Source organism: Micrasema longulum, unplaced genomic scaffold (genome assembly GCF_059751315.1).
Source record: "Micrasema longulum isolate JH-2025_06_02 unplaced genomic scaffold, ASM5975131v1 h1tg001192l, whole genome shotgun sequence".
Taxonomy (NCBI): Eukaryota; Metazoa; Arthropoda; class Insecta; order Trichoptera; family Brachycentridae; genus Micrasema; species Micrasema longulum.
In genome coordinates this window covers 528,794-554,757 of record NW_028278379.1, presented here as the reverse complement: position 1 = coordinate 554,757, position 25,964 = coordinate 528,794, and the positions used below count along the sequence as shown (strand labels likewise).

The 25,964-nt window shown below is 31.5% G+C and overlaps 1 protein-coding gene across 1 annotated transcript; it reads left to right on the top strand.

Annotated features, from left to right (window-relative positions):
- Positions 1-293: 293 nt before the first annotated feature.
- gb (solute carrier family 7 member genderblind) lies at positions 294-20,284 on the top strand. The gene is made up of 11 exons (XM_088234071.1): positions 294-400; positions 1,853-2,075; positions 7,895-7,997; positions 9,046-9,161; positions 9,584-9,709; positions 11,951-12,050; positions 12,135-12,303; positions 14,036-14,236; positions 15,048-15,197; positions 15,838-16,009; positions 19,717-20,284. The coding sequence occupies exons 2-11, from the start codon at positions 1,871-1,873 to the stop codon at positions 19,770-19,772; spliced, it is 1,398 nt and encodes a 465-aa protein (XP_088090197.1). The 5' UTR covers positions 294-400; positions 1,853-1,870; the 3' UTR covers positions 19,773-20,284.
- Positions 20,285-25,964: the final 5,680 nt, after the last annotated feature.

Below are 25,964 nucleotides of genomic sequence, written 5' to 3'. Positions count from 1 at the left end.
TTTTTACTAACAAACGTGTTTAATTTTTAAACTTTTGACATTTGTTTTCAGCAACCAGCTAAATACATAGGAATTTTTCAAAATATTTTTTTTAATATACCTTATTACACCATCTACTAACGTACATAAATAGTTGTCCGAATATTTTTTATGAAATAAATTGATGAACCCTTACCTTAAACCTATGTTGGCTTTTCACATTTTTTTGTGATTATTGTGTAATACACAATGTTTTTGCCCATCCCTATAATAATTTATTTGACATTTACAAACGTGCGTCTCTATGAATTTTTAGTTCATCTATGGTTGAATCTGCGGTAAACGGCGGCATGGGTGGAATTGTTTAATCTGGAATAAAATTTGTATATTACACTATTTAAAGCTAATTTTGAGTGAAAAGGTAAAATAATTCGAACATTATTTAACTTATCTGTATTTTTAAATGATATATTTCTCTTGAGTAGCATAAGAATGTTTTCAGTGATCTATTGTGAGCCTGAATGATTTTTTTTAATTTCTCGAATTGCATTTAAATGAAAATGTTATTATTGAGTATTTCTATCGTGATTATATCATCGAGGTTGAACTTCGATATTTTAGAAATTTATTCCACACAATTATTATAGTATTTCCTAAATTCTATAACAAATAAAGTAGGCAGGCAAACTGTTGATAGGTTTGTTATTTTTAGATTTGAAAGTGGAAGGCGAAACATCATCTTTGCAATATTCCAACTGCACGTGGATTGAGACGTAATAAAAATCACTCGATTATATATTTAATGCACATTTTTTAAACTTCTAAATTGACAAAATTACGTTATTTAATTTACCTGCTTGTTTTATTTTGAAGAATATTAATTTAGCAAATTATACTTAGTGCCTTGGCGTTTTTAGTGTAGTGGTTGGATTACTAGATAAAAGCCTTTTAAAATCAGTAACCTATTCCCAATATTGTTTTATTTAGAAAAAGGTGAAATACGTTCTTATTAGTTACTCAAATATTTAAATTTTCAGACCATTTCATAAAAGTCGTAAATAACTTGGTGAGATTTGAACCTCGGACCTTTGGTCCGTGAGTCCACGATACTGCCATAGGAACATAACTCGGCTTTAAAGTTATTAAAAATAATTATTAAACCACCGCTATTAAAAATAAATAATTTTTAACAGTAGACCTATAAATATTTAATATGAAGATTTTTAACAGCCCTTTTGTTAACATTTCATATTCCAATTTTTAAGTGTTTTAACTCCATATGTATTGTTGTTTATTTGGGAGTTTTACATGGCTTTGGCATTAAATTACAAGGCAAAGATGTTTTTTTTAAATTCCGTTTCTTCTTATTAAATCATACCAATTTCTCATAGTTTTTACATTCACATTCAAACTTTATAGCACTGTAGATAAAAAAATATTTTTTGCTGTACATAAAAATTAACAGGTTTTCATAGATTATTGTTTTTATATTACTATTAAAATTTAGTAGAAATACTAAGCTTTTTTATTAAAATTGAAATTTCATAGGGGAATAAGTATGAACATAATTCAATACACTTCTCTTATGTATATTTTAAAATCAATTTTCAACAATATAAGAAATGAAATAGAAGGATCTGTTTTGAAAATAGTCTAATTTATACCAAACTCCTAATCATATATTGCCAAAGAGAGATATTTCTAAGATGACCAGAAGACAAAATTTCTCTTGTTTTTACACCACTGTGATATTGTTTTAACGAGACTAAATTAAAATGGGAAGTGTGAATTACTGTTAACTTCTTATTTAAATTGTATAAATATGTCTTTATGCATCATAAACCTATCTTATTGTGTTTTGTATTATTTCCAGTTCCGCTATTCTTTCAATATGACGGAAGAAAGAGTCAAGATGAAGAAGCAGCTGGGTTTGCTAGAAGGAGTGGCCATTATTCTAGGGATCATATTTGGATCAGGGATATTTATATCCCCTAAAGGAGTTCTACAGCAAAGCGGCTCAGTATGGGGAGCAATTATAGTGTGGGCATCTTGTGGTGGCTTGGCTACTTTGGGTGCACTTTGCTATGCAGAATTGGGTATATTTATTTAACAATCCTGGCAACCATGTAACTTTCAAATAGTTTTTTAAAAATAAATAGCTTAATCAAATCTTCTTTGGTATGGCCAACTAAAATAAAAGTGTATTTTCAAATAAATAATACACTTTAAAAAATATTTTATAAAACATCACCATACAGTCATAATTTGCTTTGTCAAATTTTTGAGATTATCCTTACATTTTTTGTCACTTTTTTCCCCTAGAACTGTTTTTAAGTCTTCCTAAAAATTGCTACAAATTTGGAGCACTATAAGCACATCTTGCTCTCCTGATACTGTTGGCAACAATTTCTATTTTTTTAATTAAAATAGTATCACCCCCCCCCCCCCACATAAACTCTTTTCAAAGGGGCAATGGAACATTTCAAAACTAACATAATTTTAACGATAGTTAAAATATTTTGAAATAGCAAATGAAACTATATAACTATAACTAAGCTTTATAAGTTTTTTTTGCCTTCTAGTTTTTTTCACCTATTGGGTATTTCACCATAGCTTTTTAACTAATTTATAGTTTGTATAGTTTCTTCAATCATTCAATCGATAATTGAATAAAACTAATAACTTATATGAAAAAAAAATATTATCGCACTCCATCTTACTAACCATTTTCCAATCCCTTAAGACATTGAACCTGTCAAATAATTTTAAGGCATGTAGTTAATTTTCACAAAGCTCTTTCAGTTTCATACTTTATCATCCATGTATTGCAAAAATGTATTCTTGATAACTTTCAAATTATAAATAATGTCTGCTTCACATTATTATAAATGGTCTTCAGATTAAATGACAGGGTGAATGTGAAATATTTATTTTAAGTGGTTTTTCACAGTTTATTTGTAATATTTTCAATCAAGATTGTAGTTTCATTTACGTGCCCTATGATAGTATGATAAAAACTGGAGATGAAACGGATATCTGGTAACTATCTGACCTATCCGGTCTAATTTTACTATCCAGCCGGATACCGGATAATCGCTCAATATTTGGCAGATAATTATTTATTAAACTGTGAAAACTTCATAAAATCAACACCACTAAGTTGGTTTTTTGATATTGACTATATTTGAGAAAAGGGATGTAACCCTCATTATCTGGTCAATTGTCTTTTTTTTTTTGCATAAAAACGTTTGTCAGTGTTCAATATGTTCTTTAGAAAAATAATATGATATAACCTGCAAATAAAAAATGTTTATCTAAAATTATCGCAATTTTTTTTTAATAAAACTATTTTTTAAATAAAAAATATGTTTGCTTGAAAAAAATAAAGCGCAGGGTGGAAACCATTATAATTACTAAACTAATAAACTTGTAATCCATATCGAAACGCAACTTATTGATGGATAAATGATCATTAAAATATTATGATAACATTTAACACCCCTTTTTTTGTGCCCATTAAATGATGACAGTAATTCGAAATCCTGGTATCCGGCCAAACCACTATCCGTTTCAACACTAATAAAAACATACCTTCTATTATTTTTATACCTCTCTCTTATAAAATTCTTCCTATGTGTTTAATTTTTTTTAAACATGTATTTTTTAATATTATTTTCATACATATGTTGCTATTTATGTATCCAAAACTGCATCAAGGGCCATCTGACGTCATATGACATCATTTTTGACAGCTCACAAACTAAGAATGTTTTGTCATACCGACACTATTTGTGTTTATTTACAGTGAATTGAAAATTTCACATCAGTCAAAAAATGGCTCTAACTAGTGAAGAATTTTGTGCCATGAATAACTACATCTTTTGACCCGGATTATCTCGGCAACAGTGTAACAATCAATTCACTTCCACTTTCGGCGATGAAGCACCATCTAAAACCACAGTATATCACTGGTTGGGAAAATTCAATCGTGGTCATTGTTCACTCACAGACGAAATTAAAGAAAAATGTTCAAAATTAGTTATTGTGTTCCAGTAAACATCGATGCTGTATGCAAACTGATAAAACAAGATCGTCATGTGATATACCGTGAAAGTGAGGCATTCCTGAGCATCAATATGATAATACATAAAAATATTTGCGTTGGTTTTCACATAATTTGACAAGCGGTCGAAAAAAGGCTTATGTCGATTGGTAAAATGAAGTGATGAAAAAATACATTTGTGGGGCGTCAAAATCCGTATATGGTGACAAATCTTCGATTTATGCGTATGAACCAGAAAGTAAACAGCAGTCAACTGTATGGGTCTTCCAAGATGAGCCAAATCCACCAAAAGATGGTGACCTGTTTTTTGGGATAAATGGACATGTGGCTATAGTCCCTCTAGACGGACTGTAGCCACATGTCCATGTCTAGAGTTGAGAAAGCAATATACCAAAAACCAGTTGATGCATTCAAAGTCCATGTTTCGGAAATACTTTAACCGAAATGCAAAATGTATCAATCACCGAGGATAATATTATCAGAAACAATAAAACCAATTTAAAAAAATAAATATTTGTTTATGGTTCCAGATACATAAATAGCAACCCTCATATAAGTATTTGTCATAGATCACAGTTGCAATCAGCTCGTTATGGTAACATTCAACATTGGCTTAATCTGAAGATAAATTTTATTCTTAATTAGTCTAAATAAATGACCTCTATCTCTAGTGATGTTTGCTTATAACTTCCTGTTTAATTAATGTAACACTGACCTTTGATCATTAATTTAACATAGCATATGTTTAATCCATTGCGATTACTTTATATTGATTACGTAAATTAAATTGCAACTGTATATTGGTTTACAAATTAATAAATGTCTTTTAATTTAAGAATGTCATAAAAACAAAATATAAAATCTCATTATTCTCACCGCATTAATTATTCTATGATCTTAAATTACCGATTAGATCATAAGTTTAGTCACATATCAGTTTAATGATTATATTAATTATTTAGTACTTAACAGCCATACATATTTAAATATCCTTTTTTCCTTCTCTTTTCTTACCTGGTACTACAACCATGCATAATAACATCAGTTGCACTATTATCTTAGTTCCACAAATGTAAAATGATTATTTGAATTTGGCATTTTATTCTAAAGAAACAATAACATATAGGTTAACATATTAAAGTAAAGAGTGACTAAATAAATGGTTCATTTTAACCTCTTCAAGAATTAATACATTTACTGTGCTAAAATTCAAATCCAGAAACTCGCTTATTAATATTCCTCCATTTATCACTTCTCTCATCTAACCAAAGTTTGTCATCTACAGTAATTGGTGATACTCTTTTTGACTATTCCCAAGTATTAATTAACCTCCATCAACTGAGCTTATTTATTAATCAAGCTATTACATCAATAATAAACTCCTTCGTGTTTTTACAGTAGACTCAATTTTTTGAGCTCTGTTGATAAATTACAATGTGGTTTTATAATAATGCTTGATAAACCTCAATTTTTTTACACTATTTTTTTTTTTTTTTAAGTATGTTATTTATTTAACTCCGTGACACATATTTTTTTTTTCCTCCCTTAAATTTAATGTTTAATTTACACGTCCCTTAAACAATATAAAGATACAATGTTTGAGTATGTCAAAATGCTTGCAGACTGGCTGGATTTCCTCCCTAGGGAGTTATTCATATTTAAATCTATTTCAACAGAGAGGGAAAACATTTTTGAGAAGGGAATATGGAAGTCTAGGCATTTACAGGGCTTATGACCTATCATTGGCTGGTTTAAGTGGCCACTCTACACACTGTGTAACATTCACCATTCTGCCCATGTTTCAACATCCACATTTCCTCAACTCTTCCATCTGTTGACTTTTGTGAAGTAAAAGAGCTGAAACCTTTATCACGTGGGTGAGATTCATCCGGCTGAACCAAATCACCTACTAGGCCATGCCTGAAAACAATTTTCCAATTTTTATGCTTCTTAGAATGGTGAATTTTATGCAGTGTGTAAAGTGGCCACTTAAACCAGCCAATGACAGGTCGTGAGCCCTGTAAATGCCTAGACTTCCATATACCCTTCTCAAAAATGTTTTACCTCTCTGTGGAAATAAATTCAAATATAATATAAAGATGATTCACTATCTCATTAACGATGTTTACTATCTCATCAACGAGAAGTTTGTCATGGTTGCATCCTTGCACCATTCCTTTTTATAATCCTAATGGACTTTATTCTAAGGAAGTCAATTCCACTTGATAAAGGAATATCTATTTCCTTACAAAAACTGTGCACCTAGAGTATGCCAATGATGCAGTTATTATTGATGATTTAGTCAGGAGTCTTCAAGTCATTTGATTGGCCAAATAGGTTTAAAAATATATATTGTAAAAACCCATTTAGTGTGTAACACTGTGCCTTGGTATCCAAAATCCCCTGACTGTCAAACTAAGTCATCGAAAGGGTCGAGATTTACACCTCACGAGTTATTAAGATGTCAATAGAGATGGAGAACATTTTAGAGAAGGGCAGGGTTTATTTATGACCTGTCATTGACTGGTTTACACACTTAAACAGTGTGTAAAGTAATAACTTAAACCAGCCAGTTACCAGTCATGAGCCCTGTAAATACCTATTCTTTCATATTCACTTCTCATAAATATTCTCCCTCTCTGTTGCAATATATGTCAATCTTGATAACTCTCTTCTTCTTCGCAGTCTCAATCCTAGGGATTGGTTTGCAGCAAAGTCCTGAATCTCGTCCTCCATTGGTCTCTATTCTCTGCAGCCCTCTTCAGCTCGACATATGAGGCGCAGTTTAAATCCTCGCATACTTGCTCCAAATATTCCCGTCGGGGCGCCCTCTGTAATTTGTCCCCTCAGCCATTCCCTCTATGATGTCATGCAGGAGATACGTGGCATATAATGTGGCTGATCCATTGGGCTCGCCTCTCTTGAGATGGTTTTGATTAGGTGCCTTCCTTCATCGATTCTGCTGAGAACCTCATCATTAGTGATGTGGTCTCTCCATGAAATTCCTAATATTTTTCTGTAGCACAACATCTCGAAGGCCTCTAGTCTTTTTTTATCTCTTTCGGTAAGGCACCATGTCTCACAACCATACATCAATATGCTCCATACATATGTCTTAGCAAGTTGCTTGCAGACTTTTAGGTTTATATTATTTGACTTCTCGTCAACTTCTCTTTTTGTTTTCCCATCCCAGGTGAGCATGCTTCCAAGTTACACAAACTCTTTTGCGTTTTTCAGAGTTGCTCCTGACATAAGTATATTCATTCGCTGCTCATTACGGGCCACAGTCATTACTTTGGTTTTGCTCCTGTTTATTTTCATATTGTATTTATTATTTAATACATTTTCCATGGATGCAAAGCTTCAGTGAGTTCTTCTTCACATTTAGCAATCAGGGCGATGTCATCGGCAAACCTTTCAAAACTCGGCAAAACTCTCTAGGAGGTGGAATCTAGCCTTTGTCTGAAAACATTTGGATATACTGTTTTTAACTTTATTTTCATCTTTCAAGGTCAAGATTTAAACCATAATAATTATGAAAAAAGTTGTTCTATTATTTCAAATGTGTTTTTGACCAATTACGTAGGTCTTATACATATTTTAGCAAGTAGTAAATAAACCGCAGACGCCTATTGACACAATTCTTTTGCCAGATTGAAAACTAACTAAACAACAATTGTGGTTTGAACCTTTATCCTTAATACAGTTGATATTTTGTCATTCTCAAATATTTTTATTTTCAATGTTTACGACTGTATTTTCATTATATTTACACACTGGGTTTTGCGATCTGCTTATATCTATGATTTAATGTTTGTGTTGTCCGTTTTGCTAATATTATCACTTTTAAAGGAACTGCTTTGGCGCAAAGTGGTGGTGATTATCATTACATCAATGAAGCCTTTGGGCCATTTCCAGCTTTCTTGTATTTGTGGGATGCAAACATGATATTTGTGTGAGTATATTATACTATTTCAACAATATTTCTGAAACTATCTTACTTCTTTTTGAAACATCAAATCATCATCATTAAACCCTCATCCGCACTTAAAGCATGGGGCACTGCATTGGTAAGGTAAATGCAGAGTATCTTGATCATCTGTTATAGGAAGGTAAGGTGAACAATCTTACGCTTCAGGTGCTGGTCCAAGGACAGTGGAATTTATACAAACAATTTAAAAACAACTATTTCATGTCGACCTTCCTAGGAATCAAACCCCGAACCTCAAGCATGGAAGACAAACGGGCCATCCACTATACTATGAAGCTGACTTTTCTTCACTCTATTACCCTTTTGAGGTTTTTACCTGAGAGTAGCCATCTAACAAAAAACACTCGTCCGGTATTCTGGTCTATTTCACAAACAGTGCTATATTCTTAACTGCATAGACCGGAAACACCCAAACCAACGTTTAAAACAATATACTCAACATACAATCTACATACATACTACAATTCAATATATTTATGAGACAACATATTTTGTAATAATGGTACATTTTATTTCAGCTTGGATATCAGCAGTTTTTACTTTGCAATAATAATAATAATAATAATATTTTTATTCCTTCCTGTATATATTTTAAACTTAATTTTTTTTGTGTTACTCATGTTTTTTTTTTACTGATGCACTGATTTTCTTTACATTGTTTTTGTGATTTTTGTTACACATGTTAAAAAAAAACCTTTTTTAACTCTTATAACAGTATTTAAAAATATAAATAGCCCTATGGGTTTCAATAAATAAATAATGATTTTTCTAAAACTTGTTAGTAGGTAAAGGTTTTTTTTTTAAATCGTAATGCGACTCCTATATTTTATTTGCGATTGCTTTTATAAACGACCTTAGAGTATCTAATTTTTGCGATTATTCTTGCATTTTCAAAGCATAAAACTACTCTGATATTATGTTATGTCTTACATATGCGTAAATAATGTTAGCAACTTGCGTGCTATGTTAATTGTTAAGTACTTTTACTCAAAATATTAATATTTTATTACAGGCCAACTACAAACGCTATAATGGGCTTAACATTTGCCAGCTATGTTCTCCAACCCATGTTTCCAGCTTGTGATGTACCAGATTTGGCACAGCGATTGATCGCTGCTTTGACAATCTGTAAGTATCATATTATGCAAACCATTCTCTACTTTAAAAATGTTGTATATTTATTGGGTTCCATTTGAAAAATACACTTGGGAGTTCTGCTAATGCAATTGCATTTCCTTGTTGGAAAAACAAATTAAATCAAAAACAGGTCTACCTTAATTACTTAATTTGACTCCTACTGGGTTGTATTTATTTTTAGTTTTATTCAAGGCTTTATTTTTTTATACAATTTAAAAAATATATAATACTGTGATACAGCTATTATGGTTATCTTCAATTGTCATCAGTTAGAATGAAAAATGTGAATTTTTAAATATTTTTATATAATTAAAAACCTTTAAAATATTTTATCATAATTTTGTAGCCCATTGGTTTCCCGCTTAGATATTCTGATTATTATTTGCATGATCATCAGTGCTTAAATATTTCAGGTTTCCTCACATTTATGAATGGATATGATGTGCGAGCAACAACCAAAGCCCAAAATGTGTTCATGTTTACAAAAGTCGCAGCTCTTGTTGTTATTATAGCCGCGGGAATTATATGGATGGCCAAAGGTTTGTATATTACTGACTCATATTTCCGTATGCTGGGGAATCAAATGCATTTTGAAATGTTCTTACAATACTGATTGATAAATATTTATGACAATGAAATCTTCTTCAGATACGTTTTTGGAGACAAAATAATTTCCCTTACAGTACATTACACTTGTTTATCAGTATTAAATGTTTGAATTGTAATAAAATAGGTTGCATTTAAAATTTACAACTCAAAACACAAGACACGCTTAATGTCTGCCGATTGAGTTAAGATAAAAATTAACTGGTTGATATTCATGAATTAATTATATTCTTGAATAAAGAGGCATCAATTTTGATCAAAACTTAACCGTCAACCGACAGCGTCAAAACATATTACCGCATTCCTTCTGTGCGCCTTGAACGTAGACTCCGTCTACAGATTATTAGATTTTATAGATTTTTATCGGATCTGTGTACGACCTAAATTACCTCTTGATTTGTTAGTTTGGTTAACGTCAAATTTGTTTTTAAGAATTATTTTACAAATTTGAACAAACTATTTACTAAAAAAACAACACAGTCTTGAAGCTGGTGTACTCTGTGTCGTAAGAAAAATAGAACATATGCATTTCAATCAACAAAGACTAAAAAAACCGTATCTAAATGCGGAGCACATGTTAAACGTCTACCACCGGCTGAATAATGACGGTAATGAAATGATAATTTTATTCAAAAGATACTTAAGAAATTGAATATTTACAACCAAAATTCTCTTAAGATTTTTTTTATTATAGTTCCATAAAAAAAGGTTACTACTAAAATATTTTAATAATTAAAAAATTTTATAGGATTACCAAAAGCTTAATTTCACTTATTTAGTATTTCTTTTTAAAAATGAAAAATGAAAATTTTACTGTGGCTATTTTAATATTCAATCTATCTTCAAATCATCACAACAAGTTTTATTTAAATATTTAGTCTTTACAAGAGAATCGATGTACCAAATTTTGGTCTAAATTTTAAAAGCCGTAATCTGCCGGTCGAAAAGTAATTATACAGTCAAACTTCGTTATAACGATCATGGAAATAGCGAGATCTCGGACATAATGAGGTAACATTAGTTTACTTTTTAGTTTGTGGTTTACTCCATATATTCATTCACTTTTATAACGAGCTACTTCTCGGACATACTGAACAAAAATATTGTCAACATTTGAGCAAAAATTCTTCAATTGTTTAAAAACATCATTTTCGACATAAGAATCTATGTTATAAAATCCAAATGGGGGACAAACTTATTACTGATGCCGCTGGGTGTTGGGATCAATTTTATGTTTATGATACTATGTAAGTGTCTAAGTACCTCATTGGTGTTTTTGCCGACAACATTGACAAAGTCTCAAACATATGGTTGAAATTGCGTGTAAAAAATCCAAGCTTTGTGAACTCAGTATGTACAGGCTCAGCACCTCATTACAATTTACAACTTCTTTTGTAATTTATCAATGATATCCTTGTTTCGGAGGTTTTTACAATGTTTTTTTAAAATGTTCTATGGTCAATGCATAATAACCATTATGAGTGGGTGATGTCAGATAAGTTAAAACCTAACCCTTGAATTATAAACATGACAAGCGGAAGTGTTTAAATTTCCGAAAAATTGGCAATTATTTGTAAAACAGAATGTGGCGCGAAATATGTTGAAGTGTGTAAAAAGTTTTCTCCATCCTTATCACATTGTCAACATTGTAAAAAAAATATGAATGTTCATTTATCTAAATTTGAAATTTAGAAAGTAGTACAAACATCCAAATGTAAGCATTTATTATAATTTTCAATAGTGACAATATGTAATGGCGATTGGATTTCAAAAACCTTTCTCTGGTATAACCAGTAATGCTTATAACGAGCAAATTCAGTCAGTCTCGTCTTCCTTGTAGTAACCAAGTTCGACTGTATATTAGTTATACGAAAATTTTAAGTACATATTTTGACAGAAATATGTACCTTTAAAAATTATTAATTTTATCTAATGCATGTTACCTTATTTTTCTTAATTGCAGGATTTTTAAAAAAAAGTTGTTTTAAAATTGCTAAATCGTATGATTTCCTCATTTTTTGTGCGTTTTACTAGACAGCCTTAACGGGGAGAATATTGACAGTGGTGTACCACGGTACACCAGTAACCAGTTGTAACTTACGATACCATTTCTTGCACCATCTTCTATGGCCATAAGGTTGGCAACTGACATAAAAATATGTGCTTTTTTTCAGGAGGTACAGAACACTTCTCCAATGGATGGGAAGGTACTTCAAGTGATGTTAGTAAATGGTCTTTAGCTTTCTACTCTGGAATATTCTCATATTCAGGATGGTAATTATGCTTTACTTTAAGTATTATACTGTACACCAGATATCCAACACTATCAATATAAAATTTGTTTTAATTTTTATTCAGGAACTACTTAAACTTTATGACTGAGGAACTACAGAATCCATTTGTGAACTTACCTAGAGCCATATACATTTCACTTCCTCTGGTGACAACAATTTATGTGCTAGCTAATATTGCGTATTTAGCTGTATTGGGACCTCAAGGAGTGCTTGCATCTCCTGCCATTGCTGTGGTAAATTAATCATTTTTTTAAAATTATGCTAATATTAACTCTTGTGTGGTTATGGTGTCCTATATATGGTGTTCTATATAGAATTCAAGACTTGGTATTTTTCTTATTTTTTTAATAATAATGTCATATTTTGCTATAACAGGCCTGAATTATGGAAAATAGTTTATTATTAAGCAGCACAGTATGTGTTAATTTGTGTTTTAAAATACCTTCCTATATTTTAAATTGTCTGTTAATGTAACATGTTGTTATAGCACCGTTTGCAGGATTTTTTAGCACAGTATTTTAAGACTTGATACATTCTCATAAATATCTAATCTAATTTTGTGATCTGACAATTGATAAATTAATGGAATTTCTGAGTTATTTATGTAATATAAAATTTAAATCTGTACCTCAGAGGCAGACGGATGCAAATGCAAATCCAAACGTCAAATGTCCAACCAAAGCCTAAAGAATCTACTTTCTCTAAGTAATTTCTAATAATTTATAGCATTCTAATCTTAATTATTATTATTCTAATACTAATATTAATCTACATGACAGTGAGGTACCCGTTTCCCGTACGGGTAGACAGAGATGATAGAATGCCATATCACTTAGTCTTTGCATACAGACCTCACTTCTTCTACATTCATACATCGTCTCATGCAAGCACACCGATTATTCCTACTCTTGAGATGTCCATCTTCAAGTATTTGTTGGATTTGATCATGTCATGTCGTTCTCGGTCTTCCTCGTTTTCGGCATACATTAGGGTCGGCACCAGAACTCCATTGTGAACTGCTAGTTTTGCTTCCTGCAACAAACATTTGTTTGCCAAGCTAGATTTCAGTACACCATTCACCCTATTACCGGCACTCACATACATCCAACAAACAGTAAACATACTTCCCAGATATACAAATTCTTCAACCTGATTCAGAATATCTCCGTTCACACTGTTCTCACATTAAGTTATACTTTCATCCCTTTCAAAAACCATTACTTTCTATTTATCAACATTCATTACCAAATCGCTTTTCTTGCATACATCATAGACGTTTTGTGATTAATCTTATGCTTTAAATACCATATTTTAATTTTTCAACGTACGGGCAGAATAAAGAATACAGATCTGTGTATGAAACGAAACCAGAAGCCTCTTGGTCTTTTGTGGTGCAAAAAAAAGTCGTTCTGGACTGATTCTGATTTCTATTTAATTTATTTATACGCTATTTATATTTGTTTATTATTTTTCAATTTTGTATCTAATTTTGTTACTTTAACATAATGTTACCTCACTGGGCTATCCCGTGCCGAGGGAAGCATTATTGCAAGGTAATGCAATTTCTTCCTACTTACCCGAACCGAAATGATCATGATACGTTGCAATCAGAGTACCACTGCAGTGCCATATGCACCACTAGGTTCAGGCAGGGAAATTATTATAATGATTCAAATGTCAGTCCATGATACTATAAAAAAATATGATGGTGTTTATGATACTATCCATAAAAATGATTAAGTATGGAGTTTTGTCAAGAAATGTTGGCAAAAAACTTGTTTAAAGAAATATTTGCATTTTACGATTTACACCAATATATTGATTCCGAGGGCATTTTCAACTAGTCGAAAATAACTAAAAATGAGAATCGAGTTGTGGTAGATCAGGGTTTGAACCACGAACCTATGATCTGTGACCGCAACCCAGGTCAACATCGATTATATCTGTATTTTAATTTCCTTATAGATGTTTGCAGAAAGAGCTCTGGGGTGGATGTCCTGGGCGATGCCGACCTTAGTGGCTATCGCTGCTCTGGGCGGGTTGAGTGTCCACATTATGACGTCCTCTAGAATGTGTTTTGCCGGTGCCAGAAATGGTCATATGCCAGCACTTCTCAGTCACATTAATGTCAAATGCCTGAGCCCACTTCCTTCCCTTGTATTTTTGGTAAGTAAGAAACGGAAACCTTTATTACAAAAAACTTTTTCATTATTTATTTGAAATTGCTGCAAAAAATGCAACTCTGTACTTAAATAGCTAAGAGATTTGCCTCACACATCTGGGTTTCGGGTTTAATTCCACATGAGATCACAATATAATTTTTTTCAAACCTTTGTTTTCTGTCCTGGAATTTACTACTTTGATTAAAGCCCTCGTCCTGTTGTGGTGCAAAAAAAGACTACTGTATTTATACATAAACAGTTGGCAATATCGTAAACTAATTGATTTCATTAAATTTATGAGCAGATATTAGAAAAGGTCCGACTTTTGTACTCAAAGTTTTAACTCTATGAGCTTTTTGCCTATTTTTTTTACTAAACTGTTTTGATAATTTTAATGAATGTTTTGTTCATAAAACACCAGGAAAAACAGGTTGTTCATAAAACACCAGGAAAAACACTTAAGATTATAAGAAATGTAATATAAGCATTTGAGTTTACTTCACATTTAAAATGTCAGTTTGTTTATTTCACTTGCAATGGGCTCATATTGTCTACGTTATTTCAACGCAAAGGATAAATATTAGTTAAAACACAAAATCATCAATACAGATACTTATGCCTACTGAAAATAGATAGAATAAAGCTTATGTATTTTTTTTCTGATAAATGAATTGACTCATTTCAATTATACATATTTGTATTAAATAGAGTTTTTTGTAATCTAAATAGTTTATTTCAATTAAAAATATTTTTATTTTCACTGTTTTTTTAAAAGTTATGTTAAGTATACATTAATCATTGAAATTTACTTTCAGATGTTGATGTCGTTGGTTATGCTGATAAGTGGTGATATGTACGCTTTAATCACTTATTGCACCATTGTTGAAACTTTCTTCACTACCCTTAGTGCTGCTGCTGTTCTCTGGCTCCGATACAAAAGACCTGACCTCCCACGACCAATTAAGGTATAATTTATTTCTACGGCTATTCGATTATTACTGTTTAGAAATTCGACATTAACTTAGTGGATTGAAACTGTAAAAATTTTGTTTTTTTAGACCTGGTTTCATTAAAATTCAGTTAAATTTTTACACATGTTTCAGATACGCAGTATTATCCACCATCAGATGAAATAATGAGGAAGTTTATATTTTTACCTGATGATAATATACTGCATATCTGCAACTTGTGTAAAAATTTGAAATAAACTCGTATGTGGTTTAAAAAACAAAAAAGTTTTTTCTCTTTTAAAAGGCAACTACTTCTGTTAAAAAATATTATCATAATTAAAAATAGTGCAAAAAGTTTCATAACTATATTATAGTTTATTATACACATAAATGATAATTTATTATAAATTTATTATAATTTATATACAGAGCATATGTGACAGTCTAAGATGATTTAGATCTATAATTATCATTCAATTAGCAATTGTAGTTTTAGACCTTTGACCTAAACACGGTCGATATATACCTGTGTAATGATGCCCATTGAACGGGTAACTTGATCATTTGTTTTGCTTGTTATGAGGGGTGCTTGTTAAGCAAGGTTACACTTTATTGAAAAAAAAAATTAAATGCATTTTGTTTTTGTTAATTTCAGGTTCCAATAATAGTTCCCATCATTTTTGTTGGTGCATGTTTAGCACTGCTGGTTGTGCCTTGCATTGAAGCTCCATTTGAAGTAGGAGCCGGAGTTCTCATCACCCTTACTGGTGCACCAGTGTATTTCTTCTGTGTGAAAAAACAACCACAGTGGCTCACCAAAATCTCTCGTAAGTATTGAAGAAAAAATCTCATTCGTGTTGAAAATTAATCAATATCATTAATATAATCATAGGCCTAACTTTTAAAACTTGTAAATCCCGAAATGATCAAAAATAATATTTTGGCATTTTCTGTTGGGAATTTAAATTATCAATATTAACTATTATTTATCAGTATTATATTTATGTGTCTATGGGTTCCAAAGATTATTATTAAACTATATACTGACGTGCTTATTTTATGGTGATGGTACTTATTGGTAATGATTGATATCTGATGAACAACTTATATTTTTAAAAATACAATGCTTAATTTTGTTAATTTCAAGCAGATGACTATCTATAGTAATATCAAAATGAACTCATATTATTTGAAAAATAATCTTATGAATATTTTCATTTTTTTAAATGTTGAAAACATTTTTTTATGCAACATATTTTTATGAATACATTTGTCAAGAAATACATTTTTATCAAACTTTTTTATTAATGTAAATTATGCATGGCCGAGCTTATTGCCAAATGGCAATTCTTCCAACCGACCATTTTTTTATACATACCTAACTAAATTTCTATGCTATTGTTTCGTTAAAAATAAACCTGTGAACCAAATGATTGAGCAAAGTGTGCAGTTATATATATTTAAAATGTCTCATTTCTCCGCGAAAGAAATGTATGAAGCAGTAGAAAACACGGATCCTGATTTTGAAATGAGTGATGAATGTTTAAAGCAGCTGAAATTCCAAAGCATCTAGATCTTTCGAAATCAGAAGTAAATGATCGCCAAAAAAAATGTGTTATCTTCCAATGCCGCCATTGAAATCTTAGCCGGATCTTCCATACGAGGGTTGCCTTTTATATTTCGAGATTTGGCAACATTGGTGCTGCTATCTGGGAACTGACACCTCTATCTTAGACTTTGTCATTTAGAAGCTATATTTACTCAGAAAGTTTTTTATATGGTCGCTTTATTCAATTGTTTTAGTTATTTCAAAATTAGAAATCAGTGCAAAAATGGAATTAAAACATTTTCGTGCAATTATATTTTACAACTCTCGACGAGGATCAACTCAACAACAATGCATTGATGACCTTAATTCGAATTTTGATAATGAAACACCATCAAGGATGGTCGATGGTATACGAAATTAAATTGTGGCTGCAGTTTACTCAACGACGAATTTCGTAAAAGTCGTCCAAAAGCATTGTTTTTCCGAAAAACATTGATGCACAGCATCAACTGATAATGAAAAATCGTCACTTGATTTACCGTGAGATTAAGGCATCCTTGGACGTTAGTGGAATCAGCATAACATTTAATATCACATGAACATTTGGGCGTCAAAAAGATTTGTTCACGTTGGATTTCAAATAATTTGACAATTGCTCAAAAAAAGGCTCGTGTCAAATGGTCGAAAGAAATGCTCAAAAAATATGATTGCAGTGCTTCAAAACGTGTTTATAACATTGTGACAGGTGACGAATCTTAGATGTATTCGTATTAGCCTGAAACGAATCAGCAGTCAACGGTATGGGTGTTTCAAGTTGAGCAAAATACAACAAAAGTTATTCGCGGACGAAGCACTTCAAAACAAATGGTTGCCTGTTTTTTCATAAAAACTGGACATGTCGCAACCATACCTCTGTTGCAATGTAAAACATTCGATTCCAAATGGTACACAACTATTTGTTTACAAGAAGTCTTCGCAGATATAAGAACCACGACAATGCGAGCTCTCATTCATCGGCACAATCAATTGAATGTTTAACCTGTTCAAACATCGAATTAATGACTCATCCGCTGTATGATTTGACACCCAATGACTTAGGTATTTTTATTCTCGAACATCAAAAATAAATGTCGAGGTCAACGTTTTTCGGTACCTGAAGAAGCAGTTGATGCATTCAAAATGCATATTTTAGAGGCTTCGAAAATTGGAATGCAGAAGTGTATTAAACATCGTGGAGAATATTTCGAAAAAGAATAAAGCCATTTTCGATATAAAATTTTAGTTTTTTTAATATAATCCCGAAATGTAAAAAGCAACCCTCGTACAACTAGAAGCGCCTATCAGACAACTATGGGTGGTTGGTCCATTTGTGAGCACAGTTCATAGATTCAAAGAATTCACGGCTGGAGATACAGACTTCAACGTCTTTTACAGAAGAATAGATTCAAATCAATTTTTTTGAATATTATTTTAATTCTTAATTGATTACCAGGATAACTAAATGAAAAAACAATGTTTATTTAATCTTAATGAGGCGTATAGAAATATTCCTAAAATGTATGTTTTTTTCATACTAACGAAAGCAACAACAAAAAGTCGCCACTTAGCTATTGAGGAATATCGGTTGACAAATTTATTTGCAGATAATTTAAGGTTGCTCTCTGTGTATTATGTTTTAAACTTTACCGGGAAACTCTAAATCATTCAATAAAGTCTAAATTAGCCAAGTCGTCGTGATCGTAGAACACATACAGATGTGCGAAAAATGCGACATTGACGTTTTTATATTTGATCTTAAAAAGGTTATATAAAGGCCTCATATTCCAGGTTTGAAAAATAGTTGAATATGACTAATCCAAGTATCAAATAATATACTTTTGGCCTTATCAAATTGTGACATCTTTATGTCTTTACAGACTACACTACACTTTTGTTCAAAAAAATTAAAACACTCTGATGTAAAATTTTAATATATCACATGGGTCGTCGATTCCTGATCATTACGAAATGTACTTAATTTTTTATTTTTTTTAGTTATTGTTTATTAACAAATTATAATTATTTCTGTATTATATACAATGAAAAAACGTGATCAGTGCAGCGTGAGAAGGTAGGTGAACCTCTCATAAATCAGCGATAAATAGGTTAACAGTTTTAACTCTCTCCTGAAAAAAGTCAGTTTGGTATTTACGAGTTTTACAAGTTAAGCCTATGTAATGTTAAATGTTTAGGAAGGCTATAAAAAAATGAGTAATGGAGGTAGGTAGAAGTAAAATAGATGGTTTCACTCGGCCAAACTAATTTTCAAGTCTACTTCTTTATAATACTCAAGTAAAATTTTAAAATATTTTTTAAATTATTTTTTGTAAAATAATTTTTTATTAATATGTTTTGTAAAATAAACCTTATATGGGTATAAAGATAAAAATTAAAGATATATTTAGTGTTTTAAAACGGTAGGTAATTTAATTGATATATTTTTTCAATTTTCTGTCTGTATTAATACATATATAAAGTTTTCTATATGTATGTATTCTCATTTATAAAAATAAAAAATATTGTAAAGATTGCAAGTTTGGATTTTGTCTAAGGAATGAGACCATTGCAGCAGACTGCTGCGAGACATTGCATAAATTTATATATAGTACTATTATACTGTTGTCCAGATGTTTATTGAAATTTACATCAATGTAATAATTTTTATTTATATTCATTAATAATATGCATGCTTTCACTTCATACGCAACTTGTGCGTGGTATAACACGTAGCGAAAAGACTGTTCATCATAAGTTCAATGAGCACATTGAACTTAAAAGAAATAGTATTTTCGCTACTGATTTTGTTGGTTTTCCCAAAAAAAGTGATCATGGACAGTGGCGGTTTTGCTTTTATCCCCCTCATTATACCCTTATCATAAATGTTCCCATCTCTGTTGGAATAATACATGTTTATATGAATAACACAAAATTGTTTTATTATTTCAGGTTCATTCACAAAAACTTGTCAAAAGGTGTTCTTATCTGCCCACGAAGATGAGTAATGGGGATTAAGCTCCTTGTATTAGATACTGCATACACTTTTTCCACTTTCTTAAAAATACTGAATACTCATTTCATCACAATAATGATGATATTACAATAAGTATGTTCATATTAAGCTGGGTGGACACAGCAACCATTTTTAGTATTTACTGTACGTTTTTTTAGTTGACTAGCAGTCTTATAAGATAATATTTATTCAACTTACGTAGTAAGTATGTGATTTTTCATCCTTTGCCTTTCCTACCGGAGGTTAGTCACCATCATCCTGAACTTGTCATGACCTGGGCCAGTCTCACCAGTGTTTCTGCATATGGCACGCAAAACCACTGTCTAAGATTTCTTAACCATGGTGCTTTTTTCGTCCCATTTACCACCTGCCCTCTATTTTCCCTTCCACAATAAGTTAGAGAAGGGCATACTTCTCATTGCGAAATATATGACTAAAGTATAAGGCTTTTCTTCTTTTCACAGTGGTCTGTAACTCAGTCTCTTTATTCATGATATTCAAAAATGCTTCATTGAAGAAACGATCAGTCCATGACATTCGCACTATTCTTCGAAAGCCTCAATTTTTTTTCACCGTTGAGGCTTTTATAGTCCAACCCTCCACTCCATACAGCAACACTGGCAATACTCAAGCTTTAACAATTGCTTTCCATTTTGTGCTTAGACTTGGATCTCAGTTGCTCAAGAATTTCTGCATTTTGTAGAAACTATGTGATTGGGACCACTGATATCGGTTAATTGTTGCGTGTGTCCAGTCCTAGCAATGGATTTAACCTGCTGATAAGTTAATTTCTTATAAGATTCACTTACAATGTTTTATATACATATATTTACCTATACTCTAAATTATTTCATAAGGACATTATTAATATTAATACTTAATTAACATTATATAATATATTATGTTAGCATACCATATCAAAATTTGTTCAGATTTTTTATGTTATTTTGAATTTTTTTTAGGTTATCTATTTATTTTATACCCACGGTGTACATTATACAATAAGTTTTGTGATTGTTTTTTTTTTATTCATTTGTAGTCTTATCTTTTTTCTGTCTCTGATTTAATATGAATCATTTTGTTTGTTTAAAACCTTGTTAATGATTGGCGAGGACAATTGAATGATAAAATATACATGTATATAATAAGGGGTTATATGTTCCTCACAATATGTAGTACCCATGTGGCTGAGACAGGAGGTACCATAATCAAATAAATACCAAAAATATGGCCAATATGCATAATTTATTTACTCAAAAATTTAATCAAATGCCAAAAAAGTGCTGTCATAAATGTGTTTTGCTTAATTTTAATAACTTTATTCATAAAATGATTAAGAAATCAATATTTAATAAACTTCGTAAAACGTTGACTGATGTTATAAACATAAGTTTTTTTTTATAGATTAAAGGAAATATTTGCGTTCTTAGCGAGAAAAACCTGAAATATCCAATTTTGAGATACACATGCAGATATGTTAATAAATTAATGTTTTCACATAATAAACTATTGAAGTTAGATGTCAACCTATGTGAAAATATCTTAGAGTAACCTAATAGATTTGCCCATATTGAGAAAAGCTATTCTATGATCATTGGGTACGAAATTAGCATCAGATTACAGCAATACAACAGGCCGTAGATACTTGGGGTGAAAATTTTAAAGGGCAAACTGAAACCGTCCATTACACGTTTGTTATTAAACTTAAAACCAAACTAAAACCAAACCAAGAATTTGGAACTCTTGTTCTATGCAATAGAGTTTAAAGGCTTCTCTTGAGAATTATTACTCTGAAGAAAATATAGTATTCATAATCTACTTCAAATAATTAAATTCAGACAGATCTTTTGGACACCTCAGAGTCCGATTATCTCAGAATGTGTTCTTCAGAGATATACCGTTGCTTTGGGCTTGCAATCTCCAAATGTAATTTTTTTCAACCAACCAAAATTATTTTTTAATTGCATAATATATGTAATTCAAAGGTATGTTTTCTAATGTGCCCAGTAATTGTGTGAATCGAAGCTGGTGTTTCGTTGTTGTTACAGCTTAGATCTGATCTAATTATTTATTATTATTATTTTTAGTTTAATAAATATTATTTTTTTAGTTAAAATCTTTGTCTGACTTGTACAACACATTTTTATAAATAAAGCTGATTTTTACGCCTTGCATATTCTTTTTTTATTGTTCATTCAATCACATGGTTTAATCCTTTAGGTGCCACAAATGAGATATCTCGCTCATGGTACAGTGTAACATAAACATTTACATCCAGACATTATTTTTCTTTCCCAAAAACATTCCAAAATCGGTTGAATGTGTCTGGCATTTAAAAGGTGAACATGTCCACAGCTTGAGGAAAAAGAAGAAATCATTAAAAAAGACCAAACAAACTTTTGCTTAAAGAATACTAATAATATGTGGTTAAAGTCTACGATAAATATTCAATTAATTAAAATCTTAATAAAATACTTGACATTTGAAGGTAAACATAGTGAAGTAAAAATTTTAACCAATTGAATATTTTGAAAATATTTTTATTGAATATTATTATTTAGAAAACATAGTCTTAATATATATTTTATATCTAATAAAACAAAGCATATTGAAAAAAAAAATAACAATCATGTTTTCATAACTTAACACTATAAAAATGCATGTAAAAATCCTGCAAAAGGAAATCGACTGGAGATTAGTCGGTCTCGTGGGGTACAGATTATTGTGTTTGCTACGCATTAAATAAATAAATAATTATAAAACAATAAATATCCATCAACCATATTGTATTTTAACATCCCGTGTAGATTTTTGCCATGGTGTGAAATGGGCCAATCATGCAATATCACTCAGTGAGCTTGTGGTTTGCATGTGCACAGCGGTCCAGTCTCCCTGAATGTACTTTAGTTTAAATGTATAATGTTATAATTTGTAATATAGGATATTTATTTTTTGCTGATAAAATTTTAAAGACTTTGAGAATATTTTTTTACAGATTCCCTTAAATTTAATTATGTTTACATTACTAAAATAAAATGATATATTATGAGTACTTAGATTAACCTAATAGTCACCCACACGGAGATAAACCATTCTATGATTATTGCCCACGAACTTAGCTACAGATTACAGCAATAAAACGGGCCATAGGTACTTGCCTTGAGAATTGCGAGCACAAATCAAAACCGACCATTACTTCTTCACTACTTACATTCTTGTTAAACTAAAATCAAACCGAAAATTTGGAACGCTTTTGTTTTATACAATAGAGCTTAAGGTCATCTCTAGAGGATTATTTCTCTAAGATGATAATTTATATTTATATAATTATATATTATCTTTTATTACTATGGATAACTTGTATAGCACCGAGACTCGTGTATATTGATTTAAATTTGTATTATGGATAACCAAAATAGCGCATCCGAGATCCTAATTAACCAAGGCCCTAAGAGCCAATAAACTGAAGCTCGTATGGCCGATTTAATAAGACCAAGAGGATTTATTAAGGCTCGAAGGGCCCATAATAAAGCCGAAAAGGCCTAATTTATTAGCTTTTAACAGTCGCAAACAGCGGACTATTATTATTTTTAATTACAGATTCTTCAGTATTCAATTTTAATCACTTACCAACCAAACTTTTTTTGTAGATATTTAATATATCTGTAAATTTTGTGTGGTTTTGGTAGCATTATTTTGAGTTAAAGATTCTTTTTTATAAATTTTTTTTTTTAAAAGAAAAATAAATGTTATATTATAATATACCCAAATATTTCAATTTTGGTGGCCATTTTCGACGAGTTGTAAATAACTACTATTAGAAAATAGAAATCAAGCGGGGATCGAGTGGGGTTCGAACCTCTGAACCGTGAGTCCGCAACACTAGCCACGAGACCACAACGCAATTCAAATTGCGCTTTAGATTGCTCTAAACAACAAAAAAATGTGAGGCCCAAAGAAAAAAAAACTGCTAGAGAAATGTTCAGTGTGAAATAGCACCAGAACCTTAAACTAGTTTCTATTTTTTCTCCTCCACTTTCTCTTGAAAATATTTTAAAATAATTTTATTGTACCTATATTTGACTGAATGAATAAAATAAAACTGTTTTTCATAATGTTTTCTTCTTCTTTTTTACATCCGCTCCTAAGTGTAGTATGTAAACATCAGATACATCCAGGAGACCCTATCGCCAGCCAGCACTCTCACATCCTCCCACGTCAATCCCGAGTCAGAAAAATAGTCATCCGCTGCCTTGCAGGACGGTGGGAGCTCGCAGGTGTGAGAAGATGCATCTTGAGATAAGGTTATTTTGAGTCATCCGCAACACGTGCCCGAGACAGAACCACCGCCACATACTCAAAATGCTTGTTATAGAAGGCTGCGGAAACCTGGCACCTTACCAAAACTCAAAACAAAAATGTCAAGCACTTGAGAAGAATATTAGATATACAGTTTTGGTTTTGATAGGTGGTTTTATTTCATTACCAACATCATAACGTCTAGATTTCTACATTTCCTTCACAAAGTCTTAATATTTCTTGTTTTTTTACCTTATTAGACTTTTTCGAGTAGTGTTTATACACCTTCGTACTTAAGAATGTTGCATTTAACTAACCATAAATATGTATTAAGTGTATGAAAATAGCACTTGCATAGATCTTAATAAAAATAACATAAAACTATAAAATGTGCCTGCTTACTTATAAACCCAAGTGGCTCTTTGTCTGTAAGCGTGCGAAACATGTCTATTTGAGAAAATTCTAAGTTTGTTTGTTCTATACCTTTGTGCAAATTTATCTGACTGATATTATCCTAATTCTTCGCCTATTAAAAAAAAAGTATAAATAACTATGCATTCCACTTTAACTAGCTGAGGACATGTTTGGCTTAGATGTGCTACAAATACCACATACAGCATGGTAGACGAATGCGCCAACCACTACACTACGAGGTGACCTTATCTCCACTCGCTTTCCTTTTTCAGACTCTATTTCACACACATGTCTGTATGCCTCATACGTCTGGACATAGCTAAACAGGAAAAGAAAAGGTCATCATTCATGGACGCAACAAGCACACTGAACTCGGTTCGAGCCTTAAAACTCTAGGCGCTATCAGGATAATTTATCTACAACTAATAACAATAATAGGAAACAAAAAAAATGAACTTCCTGGCTGAAGGACTTGCGGCAGTGGTATGCCAAGTCTGCAGTGGAGCTTTTCCGGACAGCCGTAAATTTAATAATGTTGACCAACTTGATCGCAGACATCCGGGAGACATGCACCCATGGAAGAAGAATAATAATTCTTAATTTATTAGAATGAATTCGGACATTCATTTTGAATGAATAGAACAATTTATTGAATCCGATTATTATTTTTGAATGAACATCTCTAGTTGCACATGCATTATTTCCCGAAAAGTCGGGTATTTTTTATTTATATTGCAACACTTTGGGCGATCGACGCGACCCCCTTTACCTGCAGAGTAGTCGCGCTGTACTAGGGATGTAAAATTACCAAAACGCTTGGTAAAATACCGGTATGTTGTGGTCATTTGTATAAATGACGGTAATTTTAGGGTTATTCGCACAAATTTAGCAGTCGAGTTAAGTGCAATGTACCTACTAGTGACCGACCGAAGTTTCGGTTTCTTCGGCCAATAAAACAAGTTTTGGTCGCGGTTTCGGTTTCGACGAAAAATTGGCCGAAACTTCGACTCAGCCGAAGACTACGGTCGGAATGTGTCGGATTACGTTCGGCTACCAGACCCACAAATGTATATGGGCCTGAGAGCACTCTCGCAGACAAGTCGTTACTGGTCGCCGAGACTACACATGTCGCAAGTGGACATGTTCATTTTTGTACTCGAGATCTACTCTCCAGTGCTCCAGTCTTCCGTCAATGTCAGAAGACCTTAGAGCACTCTCGAACAGCGCATTGCATTTTTTCGTGTTTAAATTGATTGAATTAATTTGGTAAAATGAGCGGACAATGGACAGGTGAAGAAATTTTACGGAACGGAATACACCTCGTCTGCGAGTGATTTTCGAAACAGTTTCATAGCTTAAATATTATTTATTTAAGAATGTTTAGAGTTTGTACGAATGTTTGAGGACAAAAACTGAATTTCACCCCCTAGGGAGTTATAAATATTAATATTTTAGAGATGAATAACATTTT

Excerpts from the sequence above, each read along its gene's own strand:
- gb (XM_088234071.1), top strand. The coding sequence starts at position 1,871 with ATGACGGAAGAAAGAGTCAAGATGAAGAAGCAGCTGGGTTTGCTAGAA. Across the intron at positions 9,162-9,583 it reads GATCGCTGCTTTGACAATCT|GTTTCCTCACATTTATGAAT; the intron begins GTAAGTATCATA and ends TAAATATTTCAG. Across the intron at positions 12,304-14,035 it reads CATCTCCTGCCATTGCTGTG|ATGTTTGCAGAAAGAGCTCT; the intron begins GTAAATTAATCA and ends ATTTCCTTATAG.